We start from the raw sequence: 25,744 nt of genomic DNA on the forward strand, positions 1-25,744 counted from the left end.
ACACAGAAATTTCTGATATAGCATTAATATTCGTTGCCATTTTATTTTAATTAAGGACAAATCCTTTGCGTGTTCTGCATGACCTTTGTTTTCTGCTGAGTGAAAAAGGTAGCAACTATACTTGAGAACATAGGTTGGAGGAGACTATATTGTTTTTCCTTATTTTGGTTCCATAATTAGGAGCAGTGTGGCATTTGGGTAGATTTTGCCCATTAGTCAGAGTCTTCAGATTGCTGTTGGTCTTTTGTGTAACATGAGGTAGAAGTTAAAGGAATATCTTCTTGGTATGAAGCTGAGCAAATTGAAATGTCTTTCTGCACATCTTGTTCTGAATTTATATCAGATGCAGAACTGAACTGTGTGTCTTGTACTGAGCTTTGGCCGGAGGAACTACACTTAAAATCTGGCTTTTTGTCTTCCAACTGCAGGTTGTATAGGTTTTGGCTCTCATATTTCATGCTTGTTGGTTTGTTGTCTCTTGTTTGCATGGTATCTATCTGCATATCTTCTTTTCGGGTATCTGTAGATTTGTGGTCTTGTTGGTTCTTATCTTGATCCTGACTGTCTTGAAACGGAATGCTTTGTAATTGTTGTCGAGTTATGGCATGCACAGCTTGGACTTCTTGTTGTAGAGCGGTCTGCTTTAGGGATTCTTCCTCTCGTAGATCTTGGGTTTGCCGGATTTGAGATTCCCACTTTAGGGAACGTGGCATTTCTAATTGCACTTCCTGCACTTTCCAATCTTTGCTTCTCCAGCCTTGAACTCTTGAACTCCAATCTTGGGACTTTTGGTCTAAAAATTGCCAGCCTTGGTATTCCTGGATTTGGAATTGTCCATCTTGATGTAGCTGCTCTTTGACTTGCAGGTCTTCAGCTTGCTGGGTGTGTTTCACAAGGGATTGTCCCTTATAAACCTGTAGAGCTCTTTCTTGTCTATCTTTGTATTGTTTCTTCAGGGATTGCTTCTCTTTGTCCTGTTGATCTTCATCTTGTCCATATGGGGATAGTTGCTTTTGGGGTTGTTCCCATAGGACTAGCTGGCCTTCAGATTGCTGATCTGGGTATTGTTGTCTGTCTTGATTAACTTGGATTTGCTTATCTGTGGAGTGCCTCTTTGGGGATAGCCAGCCCTTGATGTGCTCGTCTAGGGATTTTCTTTTTGGGGATTGTTGGCCTTGAATTTGTGGGTCTGGGGATTTCTGTTTTGCATTTTGCAAAGCTTTGTCTTGCTGCTCTAAATTATGTGACTTTGGAGGTTGTGAATTTTTGTTTAGCCAGTCTAAGGCTTGCCACTTTGAGGATTTCCTGCTGTGGAATTCCTCCTTGGATTTCCATTCTTGGGTCAATAACTTGACTTCTGATTGCATGTCTTGATATGCTACCTGCATAAATTGCTGATTTTGTTGTTGAAGGGACTGCTGATCTAAGCGTTGAATATTAGAGGACTGTACAGCATGGAATGTTGGAGCTTCAAATAGCTGTGCTGGTAGAGCTGGTACTTGGGAAATCAGATCTTGATTAGTTATGCCTTGGGCTGGTGTATATGGGGATATCATGTCTTGGGATGCCATGTTTTTAGATGGTGTATCTTGGTATGGTGGATTCTGGTATGATATGTCTTGGTATGGTATCTTCTGAGGTGGGAGGTCTAGGGATTGTGCATCTTGGGATGATACGTCTTGGTATGGCATGTCTTCCGATGTCAGGCCATGAGGCTGTGTGACATATGGTTTTGGGGCTTGTACGGGCAGAGCTTGGGGTAGCAAGTCTTTGGGTGGTAACGCCTGGAGTTTTTTAGAATAGGATGGAAAAACTTGGATTGGTGAAGCTGAGGACTGCAGCAATTGGGTTTGCTTTTTTGGGGGTTGTGTGACAGCAGATTTTAGGTCTTCATCTTTCAGTTGTTCAGTGTATTGGATATTTTCTGTGGGCTTCTCTGATGTGAGAGGCAAAACTTTCAGCTTAGTTTGTTCTTCTTGAAGTTGTGAAGGTGGAGGGTTATTTTTATATTGTTCGTCTAGCATAGATGCAGAAGATGTATAGTAAATACTGCTGCCTCTCCTCCTTGAATGTTGAAAGACTAAAGGGTTTCTTGAGATTCTTAACTTGAAGAAAGCATAGCCTCCAATGAAAACAGGTTGCTTGTTTTTTGTTGATATATCAGTAGAAGACTCTTCTTGAAGCTCAAATTGTATTGTAGCATTTTCTTCAGGGGTAGATATTTCACTATCTTCAGTAATATCCGAAGGCAAGAAAAATACAATCTATAAAACCAAGGGGTAGGGAAAACATTAATGTAACAACCAATTTTTGATGTTTTCTTATGGATTCACAAATGATTTTTCATCTCTGCCTTATGATAACACACAGAACATAACATCTACACAAGGAGTCAGAAAACAAATACCATTACAAGCACTGCCTTTGTCATCAACTCATTGGTTTCATTTTGAACAAGTCATCACCCACCACTATCTCAAATATTGAAAAGGGGGAATTTGATTAAGATTGTCTGAAATATTCTTCCCATACTTAATATTATAAAGCATCTCAAAAATTTAAAATTATCAGGGCGCCTGGGTGGCTCAGTGGGTTAAAGCCTCTGCCTTTGGCTTAGGTCATGATCCCAGGGTTCTGGGATCAAGCCCCGCTTCGGGCTCTCTGCTCAGCAGGGAGCCTGCTTCCTCTTCTCTCTCTCTTCCTGTCTCTCTGCCTACTTGTGATCACTCTCTCTCTGTCAAATAAATAAATAAAATATTTTAAAAAAAACTAAAATTATCTACTTGGTATTCATATAATCAGTTTTTAAAAAAGATTTATTTATTTCAGTGAGAGAAAGAGCAATAGGGAGGGGCAGAGGAGGAAGGAGAGAGAAACTCAAGCAGACTCTGAATTGGTTGTGGAACCCAATGCGGGGATCAGTCTCAAGGTCTGACCTTGAGATCAGACCTGAACTGAAACCAAGAGTCCAATGCTTAACTGGCTGTGCCACCCAGGTGTCTTCATACATTCAGTTTTATAATGATTTACTATCTACCTACTAGATGAACAAGATATTGGAGATAAAAATAATTGGATGTAGGTTTTGTCTATTAGGTGCTCACAATGGATGGGTATACCAAGATATAAATAGATAGCAATACAATTTAGCAAATGTTATTATAGAAATCAGTACTAAGTGTTTTATGGGAATGAAGAAGATGACCTAAATTTGAGTGCCAGGAAATGCTTCATTGAGGAGCGGTATTTGATCCGTGTCTTGATGGATGAGTAGGAAATTCCTTAGGCAAAAAAGGTCAGATGAAGCAAGATAAAAATAGAAATCCAGGTAGAAAGAAACAGTGGGTAACACAACACCAGGTTATGATGCAGCCTTGTGTCATGGCAGATGGTAAGCAGATAGATATTGTTAGATAGTATGCTAGGCGCTGTAAATTGAATGTTTGTGTGCCTCCAGATTTGTATGTTGAAACCTAATCTCCAATGTGATGGTATTTAGAGGGAGGCTTTTTGGGAGGGAGATTAGATTATGGGGCTGGGGCCCTTGTAAATGGAATTAGTGCCCTTATAAAAAGACCCCAAAGAGCTCCCTTGCCCCTTACTCCATTCAAGGACACAGTGAGATTACCAGCTATGAACCAGGATTCTGAATGTATCAGTTTTGATCTTGGACTTCGCAGGTTTCAGAACTATGAGTAAAAAATATTTGTTGTTTAAGGCTCTCTATCTTTGGTATAGCAGCCCAAATGAACTAAGGCATAAATAGATACCAAGAAGTGAGAGTGGTGATATAACAAATATCTAAAAATTTAGAAGCAAATTTGGAACTGGGTAATGTTTGGAGACTGGAAGAGTTTGGAGGTGCATACCAGAAAAAGCTTATATTGCTGTGAATGGACCATTAAGGGCAATTGTTGTGAGGGCCCAGGAAGAAAAAAGGAGAGCCAGAGATAAGATCTCAGTCTTCTTAGAGAATATCTAAGTAATCCTGAATGAAATGTTGGTGGAAATATGAAAGATAAAGGTCATTCTGATGAGATCTCAGACAGAAATGAGGACTACGTTATTAGAAACTAGAAGAAAAGCGATTTTGGCTATAAAGTGGCTAAAAACTTGGCCGAATTATATTTGTGTTCTAGTGTTTTATGGAAGGTAAAACTTGTAATAGTGAATAAAGTGATGCAATTTCATGTAGTAAATGATATTATTTATAATGAATAATAAGTATTTTATTAAATAAATAATGAAATTTAGCTGAAGCTTTTTCTAAACAGTGCTGAATGTTGAGAATTATCTCCTTCGGAGAGCTAATAGTAAAATGTGAGAAGAGAGAAATTACTTGAAAATGGAATTGTTAACGAAAAGGAAGCAGGACTTAATTGTTTGGAAGTTTCCCAGTTTAACCATACTGCGGAAAATGAGAACACTAAGAGTCTGACCAAGTGACTTGTTCGTTGAAGAAATTGGTGTGGATCAGCCATTTCAACAATAGCCAGAACCTGTTCTCCAAAACAATGCAAGAATGACACCAAAGGTGATTCGGAGAGCATCAGGGCCACCACTGCTATCGTGCGCCCAGAGTAAAGGGCCCTGGGAGAAGAATGGTTTTGAAGGATAGGACCACCTCTCTGGTTTCAAGCTAAGCCAGGATGCCCCTTCTCAGTGTCTCCGAGGTGGGCCACTGCAGAGAGCTTCTGCATGAGCTACAACCAGCTGAGCCAAGGGATCATGACCACCTCCACGGAGATTTCAAAAGACAGTGTTTCCCTGACAGAGCCATGGGCTTGGGACCCCAACCCAGAAGAGCTACAGGCATGGGACTCCTCCCCAGGAGAGCCACAGGGCCCAGGCAGAGAGCTGCTGGGGTTGAGCTCAGGTTAAGAGTTACTGTGGTGCCTTCACGCTGAGCCACAGGGAAGATGTCACCCTCCAGTGAGCTTGGAAGTCAGAGCATTGAGCCAAAGAGGATTATTCTTGCCTTAAGTTTTGTTTTGCCCTGTTAGGTTTTAGACATAAGTGGGACTTGAAATTCTTTTATTTTTTAAATTAAAAAAAAAATTTTTTTTTTGCTATTTCTCCCTTTTGGAAGAATGCACCATTGTATTTTGGACGTTTTGTGTCATAACATGTCTGGTTTCATAGGTTAACAGCTAGAGGGAAATTTGCTTCAGGATGGATCATATATTCAGTCTTACCCCTATCTGATTTAGATGATACTTATATGAGACTTTGGACTTGAATTTAAAGTTAGTGCTGAAAAAAGATAAAACTTGTGGGCCTATTGGGATGGAAATAATATATAAATAATATATGAAAAGGACATGAATTTGGGGAGTGGGAAGGGATGAAATACTATAGATTGAATGTGTTCCCCCTAAATTTGTAAGTTGAACTTAATCCCCAGAGTGATGGTATTTGGAGGTGGGGCCTTTGGGAGGTGATCATGAGGGCGAAGCCCTTATGAATGGAATTAGTACTTTTATAAAAAGAAACCCAGACAGTGCCCTTTCCCTTCCCTCCATCTCTGGCATCTACGAACCAAGAAGTGGGCACCCACCAGGCTCTGACTCTACTAGTACTCCGATCTTGGACTTCTAGCCTCCAGAACTCAGAGAAATTCTTGTTATTCAAGCTACCTAGTCCATGGTAATTTTGTTATAGTAACATAGATGTACCAAGACCCTAGACCAGGAAATTTGAGCTTTCCTCTACAGACAAGTGAGATCTATGGAAATTTTTTAAACAACTAAATGACAACAGCGGATACTATCTTTAGCCAATGCTTCCATTCTTCCCATTTTTTCTTTTTTCTTTTTTAAAGATTTTATTTATTTATTTATTTGACAGAGAGGGATCATAAGTAGGCAGAGAGGCAGTCAGAGAGAGTGAGAGGGAAGTAGGCTCCCCGCCAAGCAGAGAGCCCAATGTGGGACTCGATCCCAGGACCCTGAGATCATGAACGGTTGACATTACAGACCAATCTACTGAGTCCTGTCCGCCTGTACCCTTTCTAAGGTCACCCACAGAGTCAGAATAGACTACTTCTTTTATTTGATGAAGTGATTGGAATTCTGAGTGAGTAAGTGGCCTAATTATGGTTGCCTATTTGATTGATGGCTGGTCTAAAATGAATCTTCATGTTCTCTTATACTACACATTGTCATTCCGACCTTCTAATTGGTTTTCACATCTATATTTTATCACCATTGGAAGGGTATTTATGTGACACATTTTTACTCATCCTCAAACTTTTGTTTCATTTGAATAGTGATTTTTTTCATTTGTTAAAAGATTTAGAAGCATGAATTATAAGTGCTTTAACTTTATTCAAGATTTTAAGTGTATAACTTTAAATGTACTCATCAGTGATTACCAGGTGCTGGATAAGTTTCCAAAGTCATCCAAAGTAATACTTATAATACTCCTATGAGGTTATTTGAGAGAACTGAGTTCCAGCCAGTGTCTAGGAGTCATATACTGCAGTTGAATTCTGGATCCTGTGCTTTTCTCTCCATCTAACCTATCCTAACTTCTAATACATGCTTCTTTATAATAACCACTTCACGACCTTATTCCAGGGTGGCTATCACTGAAGACTATGTAAAATAATGCTTTGGGCTTGGTGATTGGCACAGAGAAGTTAATCCATAAATATTAAGAGTTCCCATTCCCTCCCCTCTTTTTGAGTTCAGAATGCATATTACATAGTACCTTTGCATTCTTTGCTGTACTTTGCACATTGCTGTGCCATTAAAAAGTCCTTTTTGTGGAATTAAATTGAGTAGTTATTCAGTTTGAATAATTTGTTTTAATATTGCTCCTAAAGGGTTTCGTACTTTCCTGTGGCTGTATCAAGAAAAGAACAACATATCAAATACCTGGGCTTAGACAATATAATAAAAACTCAAGCTTGAGATGAAAAATTATAAAAGTTGATGCTCATTCATGATTAAAAAAGTTCCCTACAAATGAGGATAAATTTAGTTTATGAAAACCCTATAGGTAACATCATATTTAAGGGTAAAATGTAAAACTTTCGATCTATGGTTTGGAACACAAAAAGATTGGCTATACTCAGCATTTAAAAAAAAATTATACTGGAGGCTCTACACAGTGCAGAAGTCAAGAAAAATAAGGAATATGGGGCCCCTGGGTAGCTCAGTGGGTTAAAGCCTCTGCCTTCGGCCCAGGTCATGATCCCAGGTCCTGGGATCGAGCCCCGCATCGGGCTCTCTGCTCGGCAGGGAGCCTGCTTCCTCCTCCTCTCTCTCTCTCTCTCTCTCTCTGCCTACTTGTGATCTCTCTCTGTCAAATAAATAAGTAAAATCTTTAAAAAAAAAAAAAAAGAAAAATAAGGAATAAAATTTGCAGATAAAAATGTTTTCATTTACTAGTATAACCATTGTCTACTTAGAAAATTCTAGGAAATCTATACAAATGCTACTAGAAGTTTATTAAAGTATTAGTATGCCAGTATATAAAAATAAATTGCATTTCTACATGTAGGAATAGATATTAGGAAAATAAAGTTTTAAAATACATGTACAGCAAGAAAACTTTATTTCAACCCATACTGGCTGCAACAGCTTCTAGAGGAAATTATTCAACTTCCAACTATTTTTTGTTTGGGTTTTTTGGTTAATTTTTTTGTTTTCTTGATATTTAAAAACAATGGTATTTATGGGAGAATGTAGAAACCCACCATGCATCCCCAGAAAATGGTGCAGGCTCAGAAAAGACCTGAGAAGACCTGAAGCTTTCCTCTCAGGCTTATCTCTGGCACAGAGATGTTTCACAACAATAAAAACAAACAAGCAAAACCACCCAGCAAAACCCCAAGACAGATGGATAATCTGATTTCCAGAGTTAACACATTATAAGATTCAAATATTGACTTTTCAATAAAAGAAATCCAGGGTATACAAAGAATCAGGAAAGTATGATCTATTCAGTGGAATAAAACTAATGAACACAAACATACCCAAGAAAACCCAGACTTCATGTTTACTAGACAGACTTTCAAACAACTATAATAAGGATGTTAAAAGGGCTAAAGGAAGTCATAGGAAAATGATGTATGAACAAAATGAGAATATCAATAAGGAGATATAAATTATAAAACAGAACTCAAAGGAATTTCTGGAGCCAAAAAGTACAATAAAATATACACTAAGGGGTTCCAAAACAGATTTGAGGAAGCAGAAGAAATAACCAATGAACTTGAAGATAGAACAATTGAAATTATTGAGGAACAGAATAAGAATTTACAAAAGTGAACAGAGCCCAAGTGTCTTGCTATAAGGCATATAGAAAACAAAAAATGGTAGAAGTTCTTCCTTGCTAGTATTTACTTCAAATGTGAAAGGTTTAAACTCTCCAGTCAAGAGACAGGGATTAGCTAAATGGATTTAAAAAAATTCAGTTACATACTGTGTACAAGAGACTTACTGTAGATCCAAAGGCACAAAGAGATTGAAAGTGAAATTATTGAAAAATTATTCGATGCAAATAGCAACCAAAGGAAAGCTTGGGGAGGGACTATGCTAATATCAGATAAACTTTAAACCAAAAAAATTATAGGAAACAATGAAGGACTTTATATATTAATAAAAGTTTCAATAGAAGATGAGGATATAACAATTATAAACTTTTACACATCTGATAACAGACCCTTCAAATATATGAAGCAAAATTGGTAAAGTGGAAGAGAGAAATAGACGATTTGACAAGAATAGTTGGAAGCCTCTATACTCCACTTTCAAAATTGGTAGAATGACCAGACAGATGATAAGTAAAGAAACAGAGGGCTAAACAACACAGTAAACCAGTTAGACTTGACAGACGTGTACTGAACATTCCAACCAACAATAGCAAAAAGCACATTCACGTGGGACATTCTTCAGGACAGACTACATATTATGCCACACAACAAGTCTCAATAGATTTAAAAGATACTGTAAAAAGTACCTTTTCTGTCCATACCTGGATGAAGATAGAAACTAATAATACAAGGAAAACTGAAAAATTCACAAATATTAAAGAAGAATTAATACTATTCCTTCTCTTAATGCTTTTTAAAAACTGAAGAGGAGGGAAAATTTTCTAATTCATTCTATGAGGCTGACTTTACTCTGATACCAAAGCCAGATAAAGACATTGCAAGAATAGAAAACTGTCAGTGTTCCTATCAAAATTCCAACAGCCTTTTTCTCAGAAATGGCAAAATCATTTCTCAAATTCATACGGAATTCCCGAGGGCCCAAGTGGTCAAAAAAAATCTTGAAAAAGAATAATGTTGAAAGAATCACACTTCCCAACTTTGAAACTTAATCCCAACTACAGTAAATAAGACAGTATGGTACTGGTATAAAGGCAGACATGTAGACTAATGGAGTCAAATACAGAGTCAAGAAATAAACTCTTATGTATGGTAGATGGATTTTTAAAAAAAATGATTTGTTTATTTGAGGGACAGAGAGAGTTTATGGGAAGGGGCAGAGGGAGAGGGAGAGAGAATCTCAAGCAGATTCTGCCCTGAGCATGGATCCTGACACAGAGCTCAGTCCCATGACCCCAAGATCATGACCGGAGCTGAAACCAAGAGTCAGATGCTCAACTGACTCTGCCCCTCATAGATTTTTGACAAGAGTGCTAAGACCATTCAGTAATGAAAGGATAGTCTCAACAAACAGTGCTGGAAAACCATATATCCACATGCAAAAAATGAATTTGGAGCCTTGCCTTACACCATATATAAAATTGAACTCAAAATGCATCAAAAAAATCTAGTGCTAAAAGTAGCCAAATTTACAAAACTCATAGAAAACATTGAGGAAATTCGTGATGTTGGATTTGGCAGTGATTTCATGGATATGACACCGAAAGCACAGACAACAAAAGAAACACGTAGTAATTGAACCTCATCAAAATTAAGAACTGTTGTGCATCAAAAAATGCTGCCAAGAACAGGAAAAGACCACTTAGAGAATGACAGAAGATATTTACAAATCATTTATCGACTAAGGGTTTAATATCTAGAATATAAAAAGAACTCTTACAGTTCAGCAACAACAACAAAACAACCCAATTAAAAATGTGCAAAGGAATATAATAAACATTTCTCCAAAGAAGATATACAATCAATAGGTACATGAACAGATGCTCAACATCACTAATTGCTGGGAATTTTAAATCAAAATCATGATGAGCTGTCTACCACCGCATACCCATTAAGATGGTTATTATAATGAAAAGAAAGGAAATAACAAATGTTCATGAGTATGTGGAGAAATTGGAACCCTTGTGCACTGCTGATTGGAATGTAAAATGATGCAGCCGTTGTCAAAACGTTTTTGCAGTTTCTCCAAAGGTTAAATACAGAACTACCACATGACTCAGGAATTACACTCTGAGATATGTATCCAAAATAATTGACTAGAACAGATATTTGTAAACCAATATTCCTACTGGCATTATTCATAATAGCCAATGGTACAGAAAAGCGGTGTCCATCAATAGTTGAAGCTAGACAAAATGTGAAATATACACAAAATGGACTACTGTTCATCTATAAAAGGAATGAAATTTTGATAGATGAATATGAATATGAATGAACCTGAAAAACATTATGCTTAGTAAAGTAAAACAGATACAGAAGGATAAGTATTATATGATTCCACTTTTTTGAATTACTTGAATAATCAGTAGATAATGGAAAGTAGACGGAGAAACATAAAATAGACTAGAAGCTACCAGGGGCTGGAAGGAGGAGGAAAGGGGCATTATGTTTATGGCACAGAGTTTGTATTGGGATAATGGAAAAGTTTGGGTATAAGTCGTGGTGATGGTTACACATCATTCTGAATATATTTAATGCCACTGGATTGTATACTTAACAAATGGCTAAAATGATAACTAGTATGTTATGTATATCTTACCACAATAAAAAAAAAGGTTACTATAAGCTGCAGAAATTAAGCCAGTGTGGAATATGTGGAAGAATAGACATACAGATCAATGGGACAAGGTAGCGTCCACAAGAGACCTATAAATAAGACGTCAGTTGATTTTCAGCCAAGGTGCCAAGGTAATGGGGGAAACCAATGCATTTTCAACAAATAGCATTGGCACAGCTGGGTTTCTCCATGGTGGGGGGTTGCATGAACGTCTTACCTCACTGCTGCATCGCATGTAAAAGTTAACTTGAAATCTGTTATACACCTAAACACAAAAGCTAATTCTACAAGAAAATAGAGAAGAAAATCTTTACAATCTTGGTATAGGCAAAGCTTTGTTAAAACACAAAAAGGACTAACCATAAAGGAAAATAAATCATAAATTGGACTTCAACAAATTTGTTATTTGAAAGAAACGATTAAGAAAATAAAAAGGCAAACCACGGCTGGGAAAAATGTTAGCAATTCACATATCTCAAAAAAGGACTTTTATTAAGAATCATTTAAGTTCTTATAACTCAATAAGATAATGTAATAAAAGTTGCCTAACGATTTGAACACTCATCTCCAAAAAAAATAAAAAGATATACAAATGGACAATAAACACAAAAATACTCATTGACATTTGTCATCAGGGAAATGCAAATTAAAACTACAATGAGATTCCACCATATGCCCACTAGAAAAGCAAAGTTATTAATATAACTGGCAATTCCAAGTGTCAGTACTTATATAGAGCAACCTGGCAGGGAGAAAAGGAGCCATATCTGAACAGAGATGACTGGATAGCAGAGAAGACAGGAAAGAGAAACTTGGTTATCTCAAAAGGTAGAGTGAACCATCAATGTTACATACCTCTCATATATTGCTGATAAGATGCAAAATGATACAGCTGCCCTGGAGAACTGTTTGACATTTTCTTACAAAGTTAAATGTCCCCTTGCCATGTGACCTAGCAACCAAATCCAAGATACGATGCTCCAAGAAAAATGAAACCACATGTCTACACAAAGACATGAACTCGAATGTTCATGGCAACCAAGTGCCCATCAGGAAGTACATGGATAAACAAATTGTGGCGTGCCCTCACGTAAAATGAACACAGTATCGATACATGCAACATCATGGGTGAAGCTCATGAATACGTTGCTTGATGAAAGGAGCCCAGACACAAAAAAGAGGACTTATTTATAATCCATGTATATGAATTTGAAAAAGTTAAAACTAATCAAGACAGAGATACTGACTGTGAAGAGGTTCCAGAGAATCTTTTGGAGTGATAGGAATGCACTAAATATTTTTTTTAAGATTTATTTATTTGTTGGAAAGAGAGAGAGAGCACAAGCAAGGGAACAGCAGAGGGAGAGGGAGAAGGAAGTTCCCTGATGATCAGAGAGCCTGATGTGGGGCTGGATCCCAGGACCCAGAGATCATGACCGGAGCTGAAGGCAGACAATCAACTGATCCACCCAGGTGTCCCAGGAATTCACTATCTTGATTATGATGGCAGCAAAACAGGGGTTTATAATTTGTCTTAACTTCTTGAATTATGTTTTCTTTTTTTTTAAAGATTTTATTTATTTATTTGACAGGCAGAGAGGCAAGCAGAGAGAGAGGAAGGGAAGCAGGCTCCCCGCTGAGCAGAGAACCCGATGTGGGGCTTGATCCCAGGACCCTGGGATCAGGACCTGAGCTGAAGGCAGAGGCTTTAGTCCACTAAGCCAGCCAGGTGCCCCTTGAATTAGGTATTCTTAAAATGGGTGCATTATACTGTTAGTAAACTATACTTCTATAAAATTAATGTAAAAAAGAAAAAAACCCACCTAACACAGAGTGTGGAACAGTTTTTTGGGATTTAGAGAACAGGTTCTGGAGCCTCTTTATTTTGGTCAGAACCCTGATGTTCTGTGACAGCGGAGAGGGTGCTCTTTGTGCTTTAGTTCTTTCATAGGTCAAATAGGGAGTCTTGACAGGTTTGATAAGGTTCACTGTTAAATATTTTTCTTCTCTGCTTCCGCTCTGATGTGGGGATTGTCTCACACACCCTTATGGCCTAGGAATAAGCTCCCCATGAGATAGTAATGTAGGTTCCCATTAAGTCTGTTTCTCTTCATTTATTTTGCCAGGGAGATAAGGAGCTGTGTCTGAACAGAGTCTACCAGATATCGTAGAGGGCAGGAAAAAGAAGCATCGTTATCTCCAAGTGTGGAATGAGCCATCAATGTTAAGCTTTTCTCTCCTTGACCCTCTTCACCTTAGAAGTTCTAGTTCAGCATCTGAGAATACTGCTCTGGCAACTAATAGACCAGAGGTCATCTTGCAGCATCCCAGCAGGAACCCATTCTTCTAACAACACTGAACGCACCTCATCAGAGTTTGTCCAGCACTCGTTTCTGAAGGAGGCGATAGTCACCGCAATGCTGAGCTCCACTATGCTGATGATCAGTAAGACCGACAAGATTCCCTGCAAGTAATGAGGACGGCATTTGAAATGAAAGCTGTATCGTTTTAAAGATATAAGCCAAAGACTTTATACTGTATGACTAGCTAGGGGAAAACCCACATTTTATATGCTCCTGTAGCCATCAGTGATTGAACAATTTTCATCTTATGTCTTTTTGATAAGCAGAGATAACTCTAGTGCTTATAGGAGCCAGGCAACCATCCCAAATGAGTGGAACAGTCAGGAGGGTAGAGAATACAGTCAGGAGACAGTAGAGAATAAGGGTATTCCTAGAATGTGTCCATTAATCAGTTCTGAGCAGCAGTTAACCACGTGGGAACATGGGCCCCATAATGGTTTTTTTTTTCTTTCCTAAGGAAGCTGGATATGCATATTTTTTTTCTTTTTTTTCATTTTTTTAAAAATTTCTTTTCAGCGTAACAGTATTACGCCTCCATCAGAAAGGATGAATACCCAACTTTTGTAGCAACATGGACGGGACTGGAAGAGATTATGCTGAGCGAAATAAGTCAAGCAGAGAGAGTCAAGTGTCATATGGTTTCACTTATTTGTGGAGCATAACAAAGAACATGGAGGACATGGGGAGATGGAGAGGAGAAGGGAGTTGAGGGAAAATTGGAGGGGGAGATGAACCATGAGAGACTATGGACTCTGAAAAACACCCTGAGGGGGCACCTGAGGGGGTGGCTCAGTGGGTTAAGCCTCTGCCTTCGGCTCAGGTCATGATCCCAGGGTCCTGGGATTGAGCCCCGCATCGGGCTCTCTGCTTGGCAGGGAGCCTGCTTCCTCCTCTCTCTCTCTCTGCCTGCCTTTCTGCCTACTTGTGATCACTGTCTGTCAAATAAATAAATAATTAAAAACAAAAAACAAAAAACAAAAAAACACCCTGAGGGTTTTGAAGGAGTGGGGAGTGGGAGGTTGGGGAACCAGGTGGTGGGTAATTAGAGAGGGCACGTATTGCATGTGGTGCAAAAACAATGAATACTGTTTTATTTTTTTTTATTTTCAGCGTCACAGTATTCATTGTTTTTGCACCACATCCAGTGCTCCACGCAATATGTGCCCTCTCTAATTACCCACCACCTGGTTCCCCAACCTCCCACCCCCCGCCCCTTCAAAACCCTCAGGTTGTTTTTCAGAGTGCATAGTCTCTCATGGTTCATCTCCCCCTCCAATTTCCCTCAACTCCCTTCTCCTCTCCATCTCCCCATGTCCTCCATGTTATTTGTTATGCTTCACAAATAAGTGAAACCATATGATACTTGACTCTCTCTGCTTGACTTATTTCGCTCAGCATAATCTCCTCCAGTCCTGTCCATGTTGCTACAAAAGTTGGGTATTCATCCTTTCTGATGGAGGCATAATACTCCATCATGTATATGGACCACATCTTCCTTATCCATTCATCCGTTGAAGGGCATCTTGGTTCTTTCCACAGTTTGGCGACCATGGCCATTGCTGCTATAAACATTGGGGTACAGATGGCCCTTCTTTTTACTACATCTGTATCTTTGGGGTAAATACCCAGTAGTTGGATATGCATATTTTTAATGTGAAATTTTCCAGCTATTCATTGACTTGTGTGAACCAAATAGAACATATCTGCAGGCTGGATATAGCCCACAGATTACTGTTTTGCACACTTTCTTTAAGTTAAGAGCTAGATAAAAAAGCAGGGTAAGAAATAGCATGGCGTCCAGAAAGCTTTGGCTGGGGGCACGGTAAGAACTGGGTGCTGTCAGGCCACACTTAACCTGGTCAAGTAACTGGGTCTGTCTGAACCTTGGTTTCACTGCAATACATTCAGAGGCTTGGGTATTCTCCCATTTGTCAGTAAAACTGAGATGTATGAAGTGTCTACTATAAATTTGCTCTTGGGGAAGATAGACCCACCCCTGGTCATTGTGGAACTTAGATCATAATAAGGGAGGCAGACAGTGGAAAATAATTAGATAATTATTTACTTAACTAAATTGTGATAAGCGCCATGAAAAAGTATTGGGAACTACATCCTACTATAATGGGAGATCCCAACCAGCCTGCACTGGGAGGGGTAGAGGGCAATCCGGAAGGACTTCTGAGGTTCAAGAACAAGGAGGAGTTTTAATTGGGTGGGGGGGGGAGGGTAGGAACCAGACCGGAAAACATTGGAAGCAAGAGAAAGCTGGTGTTATGGTCCTGGGACAGTGGATATTTAACACATTAAGGAATCTGAGGAAGTGCCGGATGTGTGCTCCACAACCTGGAGCAGTGTTGGAAAGGCAAGGTAGGTGTTATAGGGTCTTGTAAGCCTTTTAAGATTTGGATTTTAATTCTGTGTTTCACAAAAAGTCACTGTGTAATATGCTCAGACTTGCATTTTTAAATGATGGCTTTGATCATGTTGTAGACAGTGGATTGGCCTGTGAGACAGAGGTCCATTCAGGAGATGTCTAGAGCCCACTGTTCTGGCTTTTTTTTTTTGAAGTTTATTTGTGACATTTTAATTACACCAAGGAATAATAGAGTCATACACGTGAGATTTTGGAACAGATTCTCCCTGGTTCTATATACAGAAACTAATCCTGCAGTTGCCATCTGAGCAGAGTCAAAAATCTGGACTTTTAACACTTTCCAGTGTACAGTTTCTTCTTGATAGATACTAACATAATGTACAGTAGTGGTCTTCTGTCCACTAGATAAAAGAGTAAGGGATTTTAATGCTCTATGTCTTCGCCCAGTTAGGACAGGATTATGTTCCTCACATAGTTTTCTGGCTTTCCTTAGTAACTTTTTTTGAGTCTAACTCTGGAATTTATCTCAGAACATATGAGCATTCTTTATTTTATTTTATTTTATTTTATTTTCATATGAGCATTCTTTAGGCGGATTAAATAAGATCTTGTATCCAGGAACTGGTAGCTCTTTTCTCTTTCCTTTTTTTGGTGGGGAGACATTTCCTGTGATTCTTTTTCCCTTCCATCCAAACAGGTCAAATCTGATTAACATTTTAGGAACAAAGTCTTCAAGGTGTGGCTGACAGAAATAAAATGAAAGCCAGGATTTCATTGGGGAAGTAAAGGGCAAGGCCTTTTGGAGTCCTTGACATTCATAAAAATGATGTCATTGAAAACTTACCAGATAAATACTGAAAACTATACCTACAGTTGTGTTTCCTGGAAATAATGATACATCTCATCTGCTGTAATGAATAAAATTGCTACATTTGTGTAAAATAACTTATGTTCTAAAATTATTAGAATACTTTATTAAGTGGCTCAAATACCTGCTCCCACTATATTTTGTTTTTAGTATTAATTGGGTAAACTTTATTTTTTAAGGATTTTACTTACATATTTGAGAGAGAGAGATTGTGTGAGAGAGGGCACAAGCTGGGGGAGGGACAAAAGGAGAGGGAGAGGCAGACTCCCCACTGATCAGAGAGACCCATGCGATGCTGGGTTTGATAACAGTTCACTGAGATCAAGACCTTAGCCAAAGGCAGCCACTTAACCAACTAAGGCAACCAGGCGCCCCAGTTGGGTCAACTTTTTAGATCATTTTGTCCTCACTAATTCTTTAAAGATAAAATTTAATCCAATCCATGTCAGTACTAATGGTAATAACCAAAACCTATTGACTGTTTACACTGTGACAGGCAGTGTTCTAATTTAAGCCTCATAACAACCCAACGCAGGATACATTCTTAACATCTTCATTTTCCACAAAAGAAAACTGGGGCTCAGAGAACTTACAAAAGTCGGATTCAGATCCTGAATCACAATATAGTTCTCAACAGTCAGCTCAAATGCTAACTCAACTTCCATTATTGGAATGAAAATGAATGAACTGATGCATCGTGAACATGGTTCAAATAAGATTGTACAGATTCACGTTACAGAGTAGGACCACTTACATTGAAAAGAACTCTACCTATGACACATATTCCTTCGAGGGAAGGCATCTGACAGTACTTGTGTTGATATCTGTAGCTGATAATGGTTAGAGTAATCCCAGCCACCGCAACCAAGGAACTGATGACATTCATGGCCATGACACATTGTCCCTGAAAAATAGTTTTTAAAATAATAATAAATTTGATTTGAGCAGTAACCAACCGAATCACTAACATATTTATGGATTGCAACAAATTTAGACTGGGGTTTAGTGATTTCCTTGATTTCAGTGTCTCAACATGTAAGTTATGAAAAGTCCTGATTGCCCCACTACTATATAATATATATTATATATTGTATATATGATATACATGTTATATTATTTTACATATATATACATTTTACATGATACTTTACATATATATTATATATGTATTTGTATATAATATATATTTTACATGTCATTTCATATATATGTATATATGTATATATACATAATAAGACAGCTCTCCTCCCTTTCCTGGCCTTCCTTTAAAGGAAAAGAAAATGCCAGGAAGGGGGAACTGTCTTATTCATACCTACTCCCAGCACTGCTATTGCTTTTTTATTTTTTTTTTAATTTTTAAACTTATTTTTATTAACATACAATGTGTTATTTGCCCCAGGGGTACAGGTCTGTGAATCGTCATGCTATTGCTTTTTTTTTTTTTTTTTCCATTTTATTTATTTTTTCAGCGTAACAGTATTCATTCTTTTTGCACAACACCCAGTGCTCCATGCAAAACGTGCCCTCCCCATTACCCACCACCTGTTCCCCCAACCTTCCACCCCTGACCCTTCAAAACCCTCAGGTTGCCCCAGCCTCCCACCCCTGACCCTTCAAAACCCTCAGGTTGTTTTTCAGAGTCCATAGTCTCTTATGGTTCGCCTCCCCTCCCCAATGTCCATAGCCCCCTCCCCCTCTCCCAATCCCACCTCCCCCCAGCAACCCCCAGTTTGTTTTGTGAGATTAAGAGTCATTTATGGTTTGTCTCCCTCCCAATCCCATCTTGTTTCATTTATTCTTCTCCTATCCCCCTAACCCCCCATGTTGCTTCTCCATGTCCTCATATCAGGGAGATCATATGATAGTTGTCTTTCTCCGATTGACTTATTTCACTAAGCATGATACGCTCTAGTTCCATGCTATTGCTTTTTTAAAGGAAAAACAAAGAAAAGCCTCGTATCTCAATTCAGTAGATCTTTACTCTATCTTGATTTATGTATGCCTGTTGTGATGGGCAAGGCAGTGGTGCATTTACAGAGCCTGTCCTGTCCAGGAGCAGCTGTGGCAGGACTTGGAAGTATACCTATGATTTCTTGTTAGCCCATGCACAGGTCTTTACTACACACAGGCATTTTTGGTAGAAAATGCACAGGGACATACAAATGTTCTGTTTCTATCAATCCTCAGTCTTTCGCTCTTTCTGGGCTCTGTTCTGGCTCCCATAGGACATTTAATGGACTAAAATTTCTAACTAAGCAATCCCCCATGTGCTTTTGGCTTTATGGTTTACAAAAAAATATCCCAGCCTTTGTCTTATCAGATCCTCATTATGGTTTTGTGATGTAGGCAGGTCGCTGCTTATCCCCACATGACAGCTGAATAAGATTCAGAGACTAAGTGATTGTGAGTAATCCTGCAGTTGGCGGAAGAGCTGGGATGGAAAACCAGATCTTCTGATGCCCAAAATTCAGTGTTCTTGCGCTGTGTTTTTCTGCCTGCCTTCGTCTGTGCAGCTCTCAGTGAGTCGGGGATTGGTCTGCCTACCCTTAGTTTATTCCTGAGCTCTGAAGGGAATCAATATGGAGGGAAGAACAGCATCTGGACTTATCTGCATTGTCTGTATTTATTTCTACAGGTAGAGAGAGATGGTGGCTTTCATGCTCTCAGAACTTTCGTATGGTCTATCGCTATCCCTAGAGGAAAGTGGCAAAGGATCATAAAAGCACAGTTAAAATGGCTTTAAAAGAACCCTTTTTCATCTCCAGAGCCTTAAAAAAAACATGAGTTGTTAGAAAGGAGTACAGATGTCAAGTATCTTTTATACATAATATCTTTTTTAAAAAAGATTTTGTTTATTTGAGAGAGAGAGAGCAGAGTGAGAGAGAGCACGACCAGGGGTGAGGGGCAGAGGGAGAGGGAAAAGCAGACTCCCCACTGAGCAGGGAACCCAATGCAGGGCTCAATCCCAGGACCCTGAAATCATGACCTGAGCCGAAGGCAGACACTTAAGCCCCTGAACCACCCAGGCCCTCCTATATGTAATATCTTATTAAATTCTCAGAATAACCCTTTGAAGTAGGTACTTTAGGTACTTTTCCCTCTAAATTGATACAGGAATGAGTGTTAGCCTTGATTCCACCCCAGAATGATCTGGCATCAATGTCAGACTCTTTCCTTCAGACTTTGGGCAGGTCCCAAAGAAAATCTGTAGGTAGGGGTGAAGGGCAGGGAGATTACAGCGATCCTAGGACTGTTTTTGGTTAGAGTAGGGTTTCTCAAACTGGCACTACAGACATTTTGGGCTAGATCATTTATTTTTCGTAATGATAGACTTTTCTGTGCATTTGAGGATGTTTAGACACATTCCTGACTTATACGTCTGGGTAGCAATAGTACCCTGCAACCCAGTTGTGACAACTAAAAATGTCTTCAGATACTGTCAGATATTTCTGGGGGAGGAGAAAAAATTATTCCCAGTTAAGAACCATTGAGTTAGAGGAATGTAGACTGGTTTCCAACAAGTAACTCTCTCACATTACTTGACCAGGGAAATGGGAACTAGTAGAAGGGTGAAGGCTGATGGAAACCCTGACAAATAGCAGTGTCCTGAACTGCACATTTGGTGTCTGAAGATTTTCCTGGGAGACCCTTTCTTACCAAAGACTTTATATAGAAAGATGATGTAAAGCAAGTAGAAGGTCATAAATTGCAAAGAAGTCACAAAAGTAACTTACCTGGCATTTTCCCTTATCATTTTTTCCTATGATGAGGCATCCTGTAATAACATACTGTTAAGAAGAAAAGATAAAAAAGTTAACAGGTGATGTCCTTGACTCCATTACAATGTAATCTCCAAAGTAAATTATATTGTAATATCGCATATTGTAATTTCCTTCGGAGAGTCAATTGTAGTCTATATGTCTGTGACTCTCTTTGACCGTATAGTCTTTTGACCTGAGCATCGAGGAGGAGGAATAGTAGGCACTGATGTAAGATGAAATATTGTGTTGGGAATAAGCAGCACTGAACAACACCCCTTTTGCCAGGGTCAGCTGGAAGAGTCAGGCTCCTCCTTAACGTCCCAGACATTCCACCCAGATGTTTTGTCCAGCTGGGCCCTAAACAGGAAGATAATTCTGGGCTCTGGGCCTGGTGGAGAGAAGGGACAGGTGAGCTGTGTCTGCTCTAGTTGATGGAGGGAAAATTTCTCATGCCACTTCTTTATCTGGAACGTAAAGAGTCTACCTGTCTATGGACCCTCAGGGTGCTCTTATATCTTGGCTCAGGGTAACCCTCATCAAAATATCCAACAACATTTTTCACAGAACTAGAACCAATAATACAGAAGTACTGAATTTGTCTGGAACCCCAAAAGACGCTGAACAGCCAAAGCAACCTTGAGAAAGAAAAGCAAGCTGGAGGTATCACAGTTCCAGATTTGAAGATATCCTACAAAGTTGCAGTAATCAAAACAGTGTGGTACTGGCACAAAAAAAGACATAGAGATCATAGAGAGCCCAGAAAGAAACCCATGATTATAGGTTCAGTTAATCCATGACAAAAGAGGGAAGAATAAACAATGGGGAAAAGACAATCTCTTCAGTGAATGATGCTGGGAAAACTGGAGAGCTACATGTAAAAAAGAATGAAACTAGACCACTTTCTTTAGCACCATATACAAAAATAAACTCAAAATGGATTAAACACCTAAACCTGAAACTATAAAAAATCTTAGAAGGGAACATAGGCAGTAATTCCTCTGACATTGGCCATAGAAACATTTTTCTGGACATGTCTCCTAAGGCAAGGATTTAACAAAAGCAAAAATAAAATTATTGGGACTACCTCAAGATAAAAGCTTTTGCACAGTGAAGGAAACCATCTACAAAATTTTAAAAGATAGCCTACTGAAGGGGAGAAGATTTTTGCAAATGATATATCCAATAAGGGGTTAATATCCAAAATATATAAAGAATTTACACAACTCAACACCCCCCCCCAAAAAGCAAACAATCTGATTTAAAAATGGGCATAGGACCTGAATAGACATTTTCCCAAAAAAGACATACACATGGCCAACAGACACATGAAAAGATGCTCTATGTTATTAATCAGAGCAAATCAAAACCATAATTGGGATATCACCTTATACCTGTTAAGATGACTACAATAAAAGATAAGAAATAACAAGTCTTGATGAGAATGTGGAGAAAAAGGAACTTTCATGCAATGCTACTGTGGAAAATAGTATGGAGGTTCTTAAAAAAATTAAAAATAGAAAAACTGTATTATCTAGTAATTCCACCACTGATTATTTATCCAAAGAAAATGAGAAAACACCAATTAAAAATATATATATATGCATGCCTATGTTTATTGCAGCATTATTTACAACCACCAAGACATGGAAGCAACCTAAGTTGCTTATCAATAGACAAATTGATAAGGACGATGTGGTATATACGGTGGAATATTACACAGTATTGAAAAGGATGATATTGTAACATTTGAGACAACATGGATGGAATTAGAAGCTATGATGCTAAGTGAAATAAAAGTCACACGGAAAAAGACAGATACCATGTGACTTCACTCATACGTGAAATCTAAAAAAATATGATTGAACAAACAAAAAGCAGATTCAGTCCTATAAATAGAACAAACAGTTGCCAGAGGGGAGGGGGTGAGGGAATGGAGAAAATGGGTGAAAGGGAGAGGGAAAAACAGGCTTTCAGTTATGGAATGAATAAGTCATGGGATTAATGACACAGCATAAGGCATATAGTCAGTGATACTGCATTAGAGATGTATGGTGATAGATGGAAGCTACACTTGTGGTGAGCATAGCATAATGTATAAACTTGTCAAAGCACTCTGTTGTACACCTCAAACTAATGTAACATTGTGCGTCAACTACACTCAAGTAAGAATTATTATCTACTCTCAAACTCCAATTCTGTATTTGCAAAGGAGAAAGTAGGATATTTGCCCGTCTCATCTCCCATTGGTAGTAAGGAGCAGATGACTTATCCTACACACAGGGCTTTGGAAACTTTTAAACACTGTACATCACAATAGTGATGCTGGTAGTGCAATGACCAGATGGAGTGACTTCTCTCACCAGGAAGGGACTGGCTATCTGGTTTCCTTGGGGACCATATTCATAGGATTCATTATTCTAGGACCTGAGGCAGCTCAAACCAGCCTTGATTGTAATTTGTCAAAAGTTACTGAGAATACTCACAACAAATGCTCCCCAGAATGGATATCCTGTGAGGAAAACGAGGGGAAATTTCTGGGAGAAACTGATGTAATTAAATGCAAATATAGTTCCGATACCCAAAATGATCAGTGCCAGGAGGATCTGGATAGCCTGTGAGGAAAGAAATGGGTCCATGAGATCACAAGTGCCCCAGCCTCTTTGGACTCTTTTAGGTTCGTGGGGGCATCCTGCTATTTTTATGTCACACCTCCCTCCACATGAACGCCTTCCTCTTCCATGTGCCTATGGCCTTGAGATTTGCAAAAAGTCCGCTCTTTCCTCATCACGCTTACCTGGGTCCTTCACATTCCTCACTCTCATCCTTCCCTACCTATTATATCCCCTGTATTACCAATTTACCTTGCACCAGATTTAACTATAAACCTGACCTATTTGCAAGCTTCTTCAGGACGGACTGCAAACTATTCACCCTTACCTTTTTTCCCTTCTGTTGATCCAGCATCCTATTATCCCCACCCCCCACCGCACATATTTTCCACATTCAGTATATGCTTTTGGAGTTAAGGCTCAAGCCCACTTCTCTCGAAGTCTGAAGTTTGCTGATCTAGAGTGTAGAAACTGGGGTGAGCTCTCCCTCTCATCTGCTCTTTGGGCGAGGGCTTGTCTAGAGATGAGACTAATCCGGTGGGTTCACCAGCCTGTTAGGAGTTTGCACCATGGTGGTCTTGGGGTTGGCAGCTCTTCTCAGGACAGAGCTTCTCCTGAAGCATTCTGGGTTTTCCCCAAGCCACAGCTGTGGAGCTCTGTACTACAGGCTGTGTATTTTCCTCTTGTACCAGGGATGGAGGCTGTGTGTACAACCCTCCTCTGGGTACATTTATGACTGAAAATTTTTTTGTCTACCTCGCGGCTCACTACGGAGATTTGAATATAATTTTCAAAGAATTCCCAATGCCAATGACAGCACAAAGGGGAAGTTTAACCTCTCCATGGGTGGCTTTTAGCTCCACGGGAGGTGTTACCTCACCCTGAGGTCACTGCCTCAATAAAATATTTGGAAAAATACACCAGTTTCCTGCATCCTTTCTGCTAGGATTCAGAGAGCAGTACTATCTCCTCATGAAACACCCCCAGGATTTCCTCAGTATTAGGAAGTTATAGCCAAACTGTGGAAGGAGCCCAGATGTCCATCAACGGCTGAATGGGTAAAGAAGATGTGGTCTATATCTACAATAGAATATTACTCAGCCATAAAAAGGATGAAATTTACATTGATGTGGTTGGAACTGGGAAGTATTATGCTAAGCCAAATAGGTCAATCAGAGAAAGACAGTTATATGGTTTCACTTATAGGTGGAGCATAAGAATCAAAGAAGATGTGGTATATATACACAATGGAATACTATGCAGCCATCAAAAGAAATGAAATCTTGCCATTTGCGACGACGTGGATGGAACTAGAGCGTATCATGCTTAGTGAAATAAGTCAATCGGAGAAAGACAACTATCATATGATCTCCCTGATATGAGGACATGGAGAAGCAACATGGGGGGTTAGGGGGATAGGAGAAGAATAAATGAAACAAGATGGGATTGGGAGGGAGACAAACCATAAATGACTCTTAATCTCACAAAACAAACTGGGGGTTGCTGGGGGGAGGTGAGATTGGGAGAGGGGGAGGGGGCTATGGACATTGGGGAGGGGAGGCGAACCATAAGAGACTATAGACTCTGAAAAACAACCTGAGGGTTTTGAAGGGTCAGGGGTGGGAGGTTGGGGGAACAGGTGGTTGGCAATAGGGAGGGCACGTTTTGCATGGAGCACTGGGTGTTGTGCAAAAACAATGAATACTGTTATGCTGAAAAAAATAAATAAAATGGGGAAAAGAAAAAAAAAGAATCAGAGCAAAGGATCATAGAGGAAGGGAGGGAAAAGTGAATGGGAAGAAATCAAAGAGGGAGAAAAACCATAAGAAACTCTTAAGTATAGGAAACAAACTGAGGGTTGCTGCAGGGGAGGTAGGTGGGGGGACGGCATAACTGGGTGGTGGATATTAAGGAGGGCAGTTGATGAGAAGAGCACTGAGTGTTATGTGCAGCTGATGATTAACTTAATTGTACATCTAAAACTAATGATGTACTATATGTTGGCTAATTGAATTTAAATTTAAAAAGAGAAAGATGCTTTCTAAATAAATAAATATTCTATTTCCCAGAGTTCCATAAGCCCCCAGAAGCATCTCTAAGGCATGCTTATAAATAAGACATTTCTTAAGGCAAACTGTGGGCATTTTCTAAGCAGAATATTTATTTCTCTTGTTTATCAAAATCTAGGGAAATGGTATTATTGGCTACATATTGGCTCTTCTACTGAAGATCGAGTTATTTGTACAAGCAAGTGACTTAGAGGTTTTTATGATTAATCAAGAAGGAAACATTACAGACAAAAGGTGAGAGAAAAGAAGGGGAATCAAATCCCTCCCTGAAAAAGCATCCTTATGGTCACACCTGGAAAAATAGTTTCTTTTCTCCTTTCCAGGAAAACCCATGGATGGGAGAGGACTTACCCCTAAGACTTTTGGTTCTCCCTTCAGGAAATCCAACAGTGAGGCATGAGGTCCATAGGGAAATGCAGTTAGTACTTTATCATTTGGTTGTACAGTGATGACATGATGGGTTGATCTTTTGATCTCGGATGATGACTCCATGTTTCAGTGGTAGAACTCTATTAAAAGAGTGAGTGATTGAACATTGCAGCGAAAATCATGGTCTTCCATCAGTTTCACATGGAGTCCTTAGCAATGAGCCTTTGTGACTGCTCTCCTCACTCCTAGAACCACAGGATCACAGTCATTGAGTCATAGAGTCTTAGAATTCTAGAGCGTATCCAGGGCCAAGATCCAGGTGAAGGATAGTCCAGTTTTCCAGAAGACCAACTTCCTTGTCAGTTTGATTACAAGT

General features: G+C 39.2%; 1 protein-coding gene across 1 annotated transcript; it reads right to left on the reverse strand.

Moving 5' to 3' along the window:
* Positions 1 to 212: 212 nt before the first annotated feature.
* Positions 213 to 25,491, reverse strand: MS4A14 (membrane spanning 4-domains A14). Its single transcript, XM_046015766.1, has 5 exons — positions 25,351 to 25,491; positions 22,805 to 22,933; positions 17,315 to 17,464; positions 13,321 to 13,419; positions 213 to 2,264 (listed from the first exon to the last, which is right to left on the reverse strand). Exons 1-5 carry the CDS (start codon positions 25,489 to 25,491, stop codon positions 213 to 215), a joined length of 2,571 nt encoding a protein of 856 aa, XP_045871722.1.
* Between the last annotated feature and the right edge of the window lie 253 nt (positions 25,492 to 25,744).

This window comes from Meles meles, chromosome 8 (genome assembly GCF_922984935.1).
Source record: "Meles meles chromosome 8, mMelMel3.1 paternal haplotype, whole genome shotgun sequence".
NCBI classification, from domain to species: Eukaryota; Metazoa; Chordata; class Mammalia; order Carnivora; family Mustelidae; genus Meles; species Meles meles.

What these genes read in the sequence shown, in the direction of transcription:
- MS4A14 (XM_046015766.1), bottom strand. Translation starts at nt 25,491, where the DNA reads ATGGAGTCATCATCCGAGATCAAAAGATCAACCCATCATGTCATCACT. An exon ending in GAGAACCAAAAGTCTTAGGG is followed by an intron (nt 22,934 to 25,350) that starts GTAAGTCCTCTC and finishes CTTTCCTCACAG; the next exon opens with GCTATCCAGATCCTCCTGGC. An exon ending in CATTCTGGGGAGCATTTGTT is followed by an intron (nt 17,465 to 22,804) that starts GTGAGTATTCTC and finishes ACTATTTTTCAG; the next exon opens with GGACAATGTGTCATGGCCAT.